General features: G+C 41.6%; 1 protein-coding gene across 2 annotated transcripts in view; it reads right to left on the bottom strand.

Annotated features, from left to right (window-relative positions):
* Positions 1–12,555, bottom strand: part of NUDCD1 (NudC domain containing 1) — a 149,761-nt gene that overhangs the window by 130,249 nt on the left and 6,957 nt on the right. For both annotated transcript variants that reach the window (XM_073330307.2, XM_073330308.2), the window contains exon 2: positions 5,755–5,909. In XM_073330307.2, the coding sequence (XP_073186408.1) occupies positions 5,755–5,909 (155 nt within the window). The remainder of the gene's footprint in view (positions 1–5,754; positions 5,910–12,555) is intronic.

Below are 12,555 nucleotides of genomic sequence, written 5' to 3'. Positions count from 1 at the left end.
CACCGTAGGACTGGAGAATACCAAGCCCTCTTGTGCTGAGGAATGGAGAGCAGAGATTGCAGCAAGGTGCACCCTCAGAGAACTCAATAAAATGCCAGAGCATTTCAAGTGTAAAAGATGCTCTTGCTTTGTATCCCATGAGAAGTGGGCCAAACGGAGAACCTGTCTCACTTGGCCAGGTAAGTATACCATTGTTAATTGCTTTCTGGTGTTGAGTACAATCTTTTGAACTACAAAGAAACAAGCCCACTCCTCCTAATCTAACCATTCATAAGCCATGCTGTGAGGTGGATTCTGCACAAATCTGGATGTAGCATTCGACTGTGTTACTGCGATAGTAGCTCTGGGAGGAGGAGCAGAGGGAGAGGAAGCTGAACAGAGAGACTGAGGAGGTCTGAAAAAACAGTACTGTCTTGGCCAGACCAATCAGGATGAATCTGATATGGTCTTGCCTCAACTTGTGAACAACCTGTGGGATCTGATGGATTGGGGATAACGTACATTAGAACCTGGATTCAGTCCAACATAAAGGCACTGGGAGGGTCACAATCCAGGCTCACTCACCAAGAACAAAAGTGGTGACGTTTCTTGTTTTCTTCTGTAACAAACAAATCAACTTTAGAGATGTTCCACAGGAGAAAAAAGCAGCAAGTCACAGCCCACGTGATGGGCAATATTTGAAGCCCATGGAGTGTTGCTTAACCTACAGTGGTGGGCAGCACAAAACTAACTATGAACTCTAAACCGAATATAATAAACTAACACTACACTACAATGCCTATCTGCTGCTAATTTATACTACTAAGGTCTGAGCCACAAACTATGATGCAGAAGAAAAGCCATGAGGAGAAAACCAACACAGGGAATTCTGATTCAGGCTGCAGATGGTAAGAAGGAGCTGTAGGGAGAGGGGTCAGGGCAGTGCCAACCTTATATAGCTTTGAGAGGAGCCAAAAGGACTATAGGGCATGCATGCCACCCCAACAGATCCTGTTACAAGAAAAATGTCTCCAGCTCTCTGTGCACTAGGCAATCATACACTTGAGTGGAATACACATCTGCAACCACTCAAAGAACTACTAAAATAAATTTACTTCTGAATAAGACCTGAATAATAAGGTCTACACTACAGGTTAGGTCGACCTAACTCCATACACTACAACATTGATCCTACTGACATAAGTCGCCCCCTAAGCCAATCTAATAACTCCACCTCCGCAAGAGGCATAGCTCTTAGATCAATGTAGTTAGGGTGATACAGTATCTTTGTAGACATTGCATTACCTCCATTGCCTGTTGGCTGTCAGCCCCTGGCAGCGGGGGGAGCCTCCAGCTATGAGCCCTGCGCATGACTCACAGCTCAGGCTGTCAGCCCCCAGCAGCAGGGAGGGCCTCCAGCTGCAAGTCCCGCACAGGGCTCACAGCAGCCTACAATACCCCACACAGTTAAGTTGATCAAGATAAAATATACATTTTACATAAAGTCCTTCTCAACCTCAACGCAAATCTCAACATATGATACTTGGATGCAAATGGAGAAGTACAATACTCTCAAGAGTTCCACTGAATATCACTGAGAAACTGAGGCATCAATCCTCCTAAACCACCATGAAGCTGAATGTGATAGTGGAAGAATTTTTACATTTCCACACTGTGCTTTTGGCCAAGATGATGTTACTTTTCTCTCAACTAGGTTTAAAGAGTGTTCTGAACACCACACTGCAGTTTAGAACAATTGCACATGATCATGATTAGCACTCATCTTTTTCATTTTATGTTTGTCATCTGAAAAAGTGGCAAAGACTTCCTTGTCCTCATCTCTGCAGTTGTGGATGGCATCTTCAGTAAGCTAGTTATAACAATTACTTCCATCACATCTGTTCATGTATGTAAAGCACTTTGATCCTCAGAAGTAGATATCTTGTAGACTCTAGCAGAAGAGAAAGTATTTACTTGTTTTTTTTTTAAATCTGATAAGTAATGAAGGAAGGACACAAGTTCTATCCCCTTGGAAAATGAATCAGGACTTAGAATATATTTATTCATTTCATTTTTTATTTTGATAGATATTGCCACTTAAGTCAATGGCAACACTCCTTAACTACATGATATCAATGAGTATCATGTACAGATATACATTTGATAGATATGAGTGGTGAAGCATGCTCATAGTGAGTGATCTTATTGAAGTTTCTGTATACAAATTCATTTTCATACCTTTAAAAAGTTCTCTCTCCATCTCAAACAAAATAGTCATGAAACAAGTGATTTCTCTGCTTAGAATATGAGGATGTGACAAGTAATCAGACTTTAATAGAATAAAAAAAAAAAAAAACTCATGGGAGGATATTAATGAGTCTTTGTGATATTTCCCTAATTGTTGCCAAGGGATTTCTGCAGAGTGAGTTGTAGTATGAAAGAATATCCATATGATTTCAATTAACTGCATATGACAGATGACAACTACTGTCTCTTGTGAAGTAGGGCAATTATGTTCTTGATTAAATGCTCAAAAAATTATAGTTAGAGAGAGTATTTCACTATTTTTAACAAAGGAAAAAGTTAGACTTCAGTATGATGGGATCCATAAAACCCTTCCTTTCTCAGCCCAGCAATACAGTAAAACTACAAATAATTGGCCTTGTTGCAAGCCCACTCTTTACAAAGGCTTCCCTTGGATAGGTTTCTTTCTCCCAGGCATTTCTGCTGGGTATACTGACTGTCCCCTGAGATTTGGCAAAGTCCAAAACACACAGGTAAAGTTTCTGTATCTCCAGGAGAGACTGTCAACTCCTTCTACAGCCTCAATTTATGAGGGGAAAGCAGCTTATAGAGTGTCACTCAAAGCCCTACTATGGGGGTATTTCATGCCTAGTAGCTTTGGGTAAACACTTTTAGCTCAAGAAAGAGGGGAGCACCAACCCATCCACATACTTGAATGCTCCAGTTTCAAGTCCTAAACAGAATGAGCAACCTGGGTTCCCTCCTAACTATGAGCTGCCACTGTGGACCCACTTAATCTCTCAGTGGTGGTTTCTTTCAGCCCATAGATTTGTTTTGCAGTCCAATCACTGAAATGGATTAGCATAGCCATGGAGACTCGCATGCTCAGTCTTAAAGGGTCAGATATCTCATTACTGCCACTAAGTGTAATTGTGGCTTAAATCCATGACAGCAGGGTTAAACCAAGTTCTGTAGAGTTCAGAGATAAGAGTATGAAAAGACTGCATGGTGCTGAAAGCAACTATGCAGAAGATTGTGTATCTAAAAGTGAAGGTGACAAAGCAATATGGAAGTTGTCTAGGCCATTTGAAGGAAGACAGGCGAAATAGGGTATCTGGATAATCTTTTGGCGAGACAGACGATCTCCTTCCTCATCCCCTTTTTTGAGTCACCTAAGGATTCCCCTCCATTTTCGTCTCTAACAATGCCACTCTTCAACCTCATCATTGCAGCCAACTTGCTTTCAATCAAGGTAAATTGGAAAGTATATGTAATCACCACTGATTTTAAACATCTACAAGATTATAATTAAGTGATTAGATATTCCCTCCCACCTCCTAAAATCTTTAACAGCCTTCATTTCAAACTCAAACATAGCCTAGGAAAACCCCCACATTTCAGTAAGGAATGGGATATGAGAAAGGAACAGGAAACGAATAGTGAATGACAAATTTGTATTTTATAGGCTTAATAGTCTCTATAATCCTCAAGCTGTAATGATGTTCCACAATTCCACTGACACGTTATATAACTTTATCACTGTTTTGAAAACAGAATTAGCTGCTGAGTCATTCACTACCAGAGAAAATCTTATCATGTGAATGATCTATCAGTATTTCATTTTGCCTCTTACCGTAAAATGTTAATCAAGAAAATGCATGAGGCACTGCTGTTTAAATTAACTAGATCCAATTATGAACAAAGTGTTTATCTAAACAAAAGAAAATGTTTAAATCCATATTGATAAGTGAAAAGTGTTGAGTCAATCAAAACAAACTTAACACCAAATCACAAATTTTCAGCCATGTTCTTACATCACACTACCTGTAAAGGTTGTCCAATTAAATATAAGCCTCAATTGTGAGAAATATAGACTTACTTCACAGGGGATGGACATGTCCAAAGCTAAAAATACTAAAATGGCATTTACAAAAGTTAATATCACCAGTAACATGTTCTCCTATTCCCCATGAATCCCAATGTCGGCTTATTACAATTATTGTTAAGTACAACACCAGACGTTTATCAGAAACGCTGTGTCCAGGTAGTATTTCCTCTTGCAGAATTACCTTATAATGGAAATTGCTAAATCCAGATAAAACAGCCTCAAAATATAGCATAGATTCTACTACTGGAGAATGCTGATATAAAACCACAGAACCACCATCTTTTCTGGTTTAGTCTAATTCAGTGTTTTTCAAAGGTCGGGTCGCAACGCAGTACTAGGTCATGGCATGTCAGGCACTGGGTCGCTGTGGTCAGCACTAATCCTTACCTGTTTCGACACCATGCTGCGCCCGCAAGTGGCCAGCAGCGGGTCCAGCAGGGGGGCCCACAGGGCTCTGCACGCTGCCCCCACCCAGAGCACTGGCTCTGCACTCCCAATAGCCAGGAACCAGCCAATGGGAACTGGGGGGGGAGGGGCGCGGCGGCGCCTGCGAGTGAGGGTCGTGTGCCTCCGCCTAGGAGCTGGACCTGCTGTTGGCCACTTCCGGGGCGCAGCATGGTCCGTGGTGCCAGGACAGGTGGGAAGGCTGCCTCTGCACCCCCACTGTGCCGCTGACTGGGAGCCGCCGGAGATAAGTCCGTGCCACAACCCCACGCCCCAATCCCTTGCCCCAGCCCTGAGCCCCCCCCCAAACCTGGAACTCCTTCCTGCACCCCAAGCCCCTCATCCCCAGCCTCACCCCAGAGCCTGCACCCCCAGCCCAGAGCCCTGACCCCCTCATTCCCAGCCCCACCCTGCAGCCCTCACTCCTGCACCCCAACCTTCTGCCCCAGCCCTGAGCCCCTCCCACACCCAAACCTCTCATTCCCAGCTCCGTTGGGTCACGGGCATCAAGAATTTTCTTCAACTGGTCCCCAGAAAAAGAGTTTGAAAACCACTGGTCTAATTTACTCAGATTCCACTGAGTAAACCCAAAGGTCCTTCACCCATCTACTTGGCCCAAATTAAGTTTTTGGTCTGTACATGCCAGAGATGCCCTCATCACTAACTCCCACCCATCACAATCTCTCTCTTCTTATGCTTATACAGTGAAGAGATTTTTCAAATTAAACAAAGAACATGAAGGAGAATTAAGGAGGATCATTTTGCCAACTAGAAAAGGGTGCCCACTCTTTTCTTCCCTTCATCCAGTCACTAGGCACCCTCCTCTTCCCCTTTCAGAATGAAAATAAAGGAGGACCCTTTTCAGAAAAGGAAGAGCTGGGAGAAAACAGCACTGAAACCCATCACTTCCTTGGTTTTTGTTTCAAACCCCACACCCTACCTTGCACCCTTCTCTTTCTCCAAGTCATAGAAAACTACCCATGGTCCCTTCTGATCTTGGTATCTAGTCTGACCTCTCGTATAACAAAAGCCATAGAACTCCCCCTCAACTTCCCTTATAGATTCCCCCCACTCCCCTTCTACACTCTCCTCCCCCTAGATTTTCCCCTCTTCAGTTTTTTGTGCTTGCATATTTCATTTTCTTTTCTCTTGTCCCACCACACCTCTCATTTTTTTTAAAAAAGAAAATATATTCTTACCAGAGTCACTGATAAATTCATAACCCTTCCAAGTTGATCAACATAGTAGACATTATCCTGGTACCAAGAATCAAGGTGTAGGTAATTATACATGCCAAAGGCACGCATGTGGTCCAGGGTATACTGATCATCTCGAAGTTTCACTTCTGCTACAGCTGAAAAATAAAGCCAGAAAGACTTATTTTACTTCTATTTTAACAACTAGAAAATACAGTTAAACATAATTCCTCCCATCCTCAGTCTCTTTAAGCCAGTCTGCATGCAAAAAACTTTCAAATTTGTGCTGAAAGCTTAAGGGTTTTAAAGGCAAACCACCCAACTACAAGGTCAAAAGGCTAATAGTGTAATATCATAGAATATCAGGGTTGGAAGGGACCTCAGGAGGTCATCTAGTCCAACCCCCTTCTCAAAGCAGGACCAATCCCCAACTAAATCATCCCAGCCAGGGCTTTGTCAAGCCTGACCTTAAAAACTTCTAAGGAAGGAGATTCCACCACCTCCTTAGGTAATGCATTCCAGTGCTTCACCACCCTCCTAGGGAAAAAGTTTTTCCTAATATCCAATCTAAACCTCCCCCACTGCAACTTGAGACCATTACTCCTTGTTCTGTCATCTACTACCACTGAGAACAGTCTAGATCCTCTTTGGAACCCCCTTTCAGGTAGTTGAAAGCAGCTATCGAATCCCCCCTCATTCTTCTCTTCTGCAGACTAAACAATCCCCGTTCCCTCAGTCTCTCCTCATAAGTCATGTGTTCCAGTCCCCTAATCATTTTTGTTGCTCTCTGCTGGACGCTTTCCAGTTTTTCCACATCCTTCTTTCCACATCCTTCTTGTAGCGTGGGGCCCAAAACTGGACGCAGCACTCCAGATAAGGCCTCACCAATGTCGAATAGAGGGGAACAATCACGTCCCTCAATCTGCTGGCAATGCCCCTACTTATACAGCCCAAAATGCCATTGGCCTTCTTGGCAACAACGGCACACTGTTGACTCATATCCAGCTTCTCGTCCACTGTAACTCCTAGGTCCTTTTCTGCAGAACTGCTGCCTTGCCATTCGGCCCCTAGTCTGTAGCGGTGCATGGGATTCTTCCGTCCTAAGTGCAGGACTCTGCACATGTCCTTGTTGAACCTCATCAGATTTCTTTTGGACCAATCCTCTAATTTGTCTAGGTCCCTCTGTATCCTACCCTCCAGCATATCACCACTACCATTTGTGACTTGGCTCTACACTGTCCCTCCCCCACACATGCTGAGGAAATCACCATGAAACTTCAGCAGATGAAGCACGTAGGCAGCCGGTGAGAACATCAGTTGTGATAAACTCACTCCAAATCCATTCAAGAGCATACAGGTTTCTGAAAGAAGTACACCACCATAATAAGGAAAGAAAAAAGTGTCTACTCTACCTCCATCACAATTGCAAAACCACAGCCAGCAGGGTTATTCTGCCTGGCAATCTGGACTTCATAATCCAGTCACTGGGTCAAATCACCAGCCACTAAAAGGCAGAAAACTCTGAACCAGAGTTGACCGCATTAGCCACCATGCCACTATTTGATGGTATATGGCCTCAACACACTCACTGAAGCTGAAGGAGTCTACTGAACGTCCCTCTTGGCTAATAAATATCAAACTATTCACGGCTAATGGAAGTTACCAACACCTCCTTCAGAGAAGCAAATCTACCACTCACCTTGAAAAATACCATCATCCATCCAATCCTCAAAACAAACAAACAAAAAAAACCTACCAGAACTCCTCAGTCCTTAAGATCTCTCAGCATTTTTTTCCCTGGGTAGTTTAGCAGGGCCACTTCTCTGGATGAGGTGTTTTAATCTGCCCACTCCTACAAAAGTCATTGATAAAGTAGCAACAAAGAATCACACATCACCATATGACATTAGGTTTCAGACCAGGGCACAGTCTATACCGAGAAAGTTAATGGAAAAAAATCCTGTCATATTCTTATATAAAACCTTTATAAAATGACTATGTAAGCATGCCTTTTCATAGCTGTTGATACTTGCAACTTAACAATAGCAACCCCACGGCAGCCCAAATCATGTGGCTTTGCAGAATTGTACAATAGATTTCAGCTTCTCTGCAGTGAATAAGAAGTTACTGTCCCATTCCACAAGCTTGCAGAGGATTTTCTTAAAGTATCAAAAATGGAGAGAGAAAAAAAAAAACATACCAGCGATGATTGGAATCAGTAAGCCTTTATTTTTTGTTCATATTAATTAAGTGCTAACTATTGTAAAATATTCAAAGATAAATTAAAGAGAGCTAGTTCCAAATGGCACTCTAGAAGTGTTTGTGAAATGAAGCTTTATCAAAGAGATGTTATCCTGACCTAATGAGTTTTTAAAAACTGGATATGTTTAGTGAGGGGGAAACAAAAGACTGAAGGAGGACATGATAAATCTTCAGACATGTTAAGGTTGGTTATAAAGAGAACAGTGATTAATAGTTCTCCATGTGCACTGAAGATAGCACAAGAGGTAACCTGCAGCAAGGGAGATGTAGTTTAGGAAAAACTTTCTAACTACAAGGGTAGTTAAGCACCTGAATAAGCTTTCCAGGGAGGTTGTGGAATCCCAGTCACTGGAGATTTTCATGAATAGGGTAGACAAACACCTGTCAGAGATGGTCTAGGTATATTTGGTCCTGCCTAAGTGTGGGGATGGTCTGGATGACCTCTCAAGGATCCTTCCAGCCCTATATGGCTATGATCCCCAAAATGAAAGACCAGAGAACAGGGTGAGTATATTGTAATTATTTAAAAACTAACAGGAAAGATCGTCCAAGACAATTCTTTCAGTGGAACCAAAGAATTGGAACATCTGCTCCATGTACTGATATATTAACAAAACTAATCTTTTTGGCATAGTACAATTCCTATACTGAAGCATTTTCACCTAGAAAGCAATAGATATTGTCTCACTTGATAACAAGCTTTTCAAACACAACAATGGGAGCTGCGGATTCAGTGCAGCACGCAAAGCCACCTAGCCATGCCTCCACCCAGGAGCAGCAGGGACATGTTGCCGCTTCCAGGGAGCCACGCAGAGCCAGGTAGGGAGCCTGCCTGCCCCACACCAACCGGACTATAACCCAGACTTTTAATGAAGATCCGGAAAGCTCTATAAACCAGCATTTCTGTTGGTAAAGTACTGGATAACACAGCTTTTACTGTAATACAAAAGAAATTTCATCCTTGAAAAAAGTGTATTATTCTCTTGATTAAAATATTAGCGTTTCCACAACACTTTAAATTCCAGAAACATATAAATCAATTTATAAAGAATAGCTTAGGTATTAAAATGAAACAAAAAAACCATGGCAGAAAAGGTCCAGCTATTTAAATGGCCAACTTTTACATTTTTGGGAAGTATTGTTTACAAAGAGGTTTAGAATGGACACTAATGGAAGTGGCAAGGGAAGTATGAAGAAGAGTAGGTGTGAACAGAATGGGGAGGTAGAGCTTAACAGTGATTCATTTTAATTTGTATAGACTAACAGGTTAGTAGTAAACCATTTTTGGGTCCCTTTTATTGCACATTCACTCAGCTATGAAAGAAATTATACAAGAAATTAAACAATATATTTCAGTCCTATTGCGTAAATTTACCGGGGAATGGATTATAAATCACAATTTACAATAAAAATGTCCTAATCAACTTCTATAAACATAGCAGCCTTTCTCCCCCACAAATTACATTTATTTTCCATAGATTAAATACCAATACCATTTTTGCAAGTATAATTGAACAATAAAGCAAGATAGAACATAAAGCTTTTCTCTTCAGACTTACTGCCAGAACACAAAGGACTACTAGGAAAGCTGCAGTAACCCATAGAGACGTAATTATTAATTCACTTCAGTACATTGCTTAAAATGTGTGGTAATTCACATTCTGCTTGTGCACAGTTTCCCAGCACTTAAAACTTATTCTAAATCAAGTTTCATCAAAGTTATCAATTGCACTTATCCTGCTGAGGAGCCATTGCAAGTATGAACTTTCACATTAAAAATGAGGGAAAGACCATCCTTTGAACAGAAGCACCTCTGTAAAACAAGCATCATGTGGTTGGCTGCTTCTCTCACACACACAGCCCAATTTTATTTCTGCGGGATGGGCAGGATGGAAGAAAGGCACACTGGATTAGCAATCGTTCAGCATGTTAGCACCTAGATAGGGGAATAGGAACAACAAGATAAATACCATTAACATTTTGCTTCTGTTAGTCTATCTTGAAAAGGGAGTCTCTGCATAGGGTTGCTCCTTGGGGGGAGGGAACCATATGTTTAACACAGTGAGGGCCTGATCCTTGTTGGACCCTTTGGGCACTACTGTGATACAAATATCAAACTACTACTTATACTGCTGGATGTCTCTGGCATTTGATCATGTTGGCCATCAATACCCCTGTTGTGTCTCAGAGAGAAAGCAGGGATGAACAGAACACTCAGATGGCTCCATCCGTTCCTTTCAGACTGAATCCACAGGGTTGAAGAGCAACTATTCTTCTACGTCTAGAACTTTCACTTGTGGAGTCCTACAAGGCTCAAACCTCTCCTACTCTATTCAACAACTACAAGAAGCTGAAGGGGGAGATTTTGAAATAGCATAAGCAGAAAAGCCAGCAGTACATAGACAACACCCAGCTCTACATTTTGCTAACATCAAATGCTAACAGCATTAACTCCTACTATCTTGATGCTTAAGAGCACCCATATGAGGCTTAGAAGGATTAGATTTTTATCGGTAAATGTCAATTTTACCACACACAAACCAACAAAAAATATTTCCATTGATAATTAAAATTTACAGCTATGCAAAGAAAAATAATTCTTGACAGACTGAAGGATACTTTGTAAATTTTCACATGATGTTGACAATTTGTGCTTTAACAGTTTTAAAGCTTTAACTTTTTGAAACTCAGCATTTACTGTCAGTAAATTGTCTGACCTCTCCCCATATTTTCCCACATCTGTGAAAATTTGAATTGAAAAAAAAATGCTTAAAACCCATAACATTGTACAACTGAAAAATTAAAATCAATAAAAATAGAAAAATGCTTAAAAACAGATATCCACCAAAACTACATGAAAAAATTGAATTCTGCCAATCCTATCAACAGTTGACTAAAACTAAACTGCTGCAGGATGGAGGCTGCATGATGGGGGAAAAGAAGAATTGCAAAGAATTCCCCATATCTATGTTACCCTCCTCCATCATAGTAATTTGCCATTCAGTCATCATGGGTCTTTTTGGACTCCTTGTTACTTTTACATACTAATAGTCAAATTAGACAAATAGTCATGGCTGCTAAAATCTCTAAAACACAACTGGGCAGAAGTCTGTGCATCATACAACAAGATTTAGATTTGGCCATAGCAGTTCACACATTCACAATTTGACTATTGCAATGCATCATGCCTAGGAATAAAGCCACCAATTCTGAAAAAGGTCCACTTGGCTCTAAATTCAGTAATCTGCCTGTTCATCAACAGTGTGCGCTATGAACATTCTGCTCTCTGCACTGCTTCCCTCTAGAATAACGTCATTAAATTCAAGATTTTATGAATTTATGAACATTCAAAGATTTATGAACATTCAAAGTACTCCATGGAACTCTCCCCACCCCCATGCTCCCTTTATGCAACTACAACTTCTATGAAGCTATGCTATATCAACAAGGGTGAGAGTCATGAGAATGGGGGACAGAGCTCTTGCAGCACACAAAAAGATAATATATAGATCTGGAATGACCAATTACTCAAGATACTGGATGGTTTGGACATGTGCTTCAGTGAATGGACTAATCTGTTTAATTTCCCTCCTGAAATAATTTCAGAAAGCACTGAACACTTGAAACTACTTTATATAAAATCTATTAATGGGATCCAGGTATTGTATGAAATTGAGATGTTATTAAACAAGTCCCAAGTGTGGGACTTAAGGTCTCATGTTGTACTTTTTTTAAAATGTCCAAATTAATGGTTATATTAAATAACTGAAATAAGATGCTGGTAAACTACTCCTGGAAGAATATTGCACCACTCCACACATGCAGAATTCATGTCCCCTGCAGATATTTTTTCCTCCATAGAAAATACATTCTGTCAAAGAGGCACTGCAGTTATGCCTTTCACCCGCCAGGGTCTGCTGTGGCACCAGAACTGAGGGCAGCTGGCTCACTGACCAGCAACGGATAGAGAGGAGAGTATGCATTCTTCACAGCACCCTGCCTGCGGAACCAAGTGACGAGGCACAGGATATGGACAGAGCATGGCACATAAGGCTGCTGGGAGTCACAGATGGAGGTTCAGAAGGGCTAGTGGGGGGACAGACTGGGGCAGGGGCTGAATGAATGGGAGTGCAGGGACACATGGGGACAGGGCAGATGTGCCTGACTGAATGGGAGAGACTAAGGGTCAGGCCAGGGTCTGCATGGGGGAGGTCAACTCCCTAACACCCCCCAACACACACATCCCCCCCCAAAAAAACCCTGTTCCATACTTCTCCCACCCACACCCAGCAACATTACTGGTTCACTCCCAGGATCCTTCCCAGCAATTACTTCCCCCTCCCTCAGCTTCTCCATTAACCCAGACTCTCCCAAGCCTTTGCACTTCTTCTGAGAGGTGCAGGAAATCCATTTCTGTATTGTAGTTTAAATGAATTGTTACTCATAGTTCTATATTAATATGCCTAATAAAGAATCTATTTGTCAAAAAACCTTTGCTCTATCTTTTTGGTTGTCTGTATTGTTAGATGTACTTGCTGAGAG

Source organism: Lepidochelys kempii, chromosome 2 (genome assembly GCF_965140285.1).
Source record: "Lepidochelys kempii isolate rLepKem1 chromosome 2, rLepKem1.hap1, whole genome shotgun sequence".
NCBI lineage: Eukaryota > Metazoa > Chordata > Testudines > Cheloniidae > Lepidochelys > Lepidochelys kempii.
The sequence above is the reverse complement of the archived record's forward strand: the minus strand, read 5'-3'. Positions and strand labels throughout refer to the sequence as shown.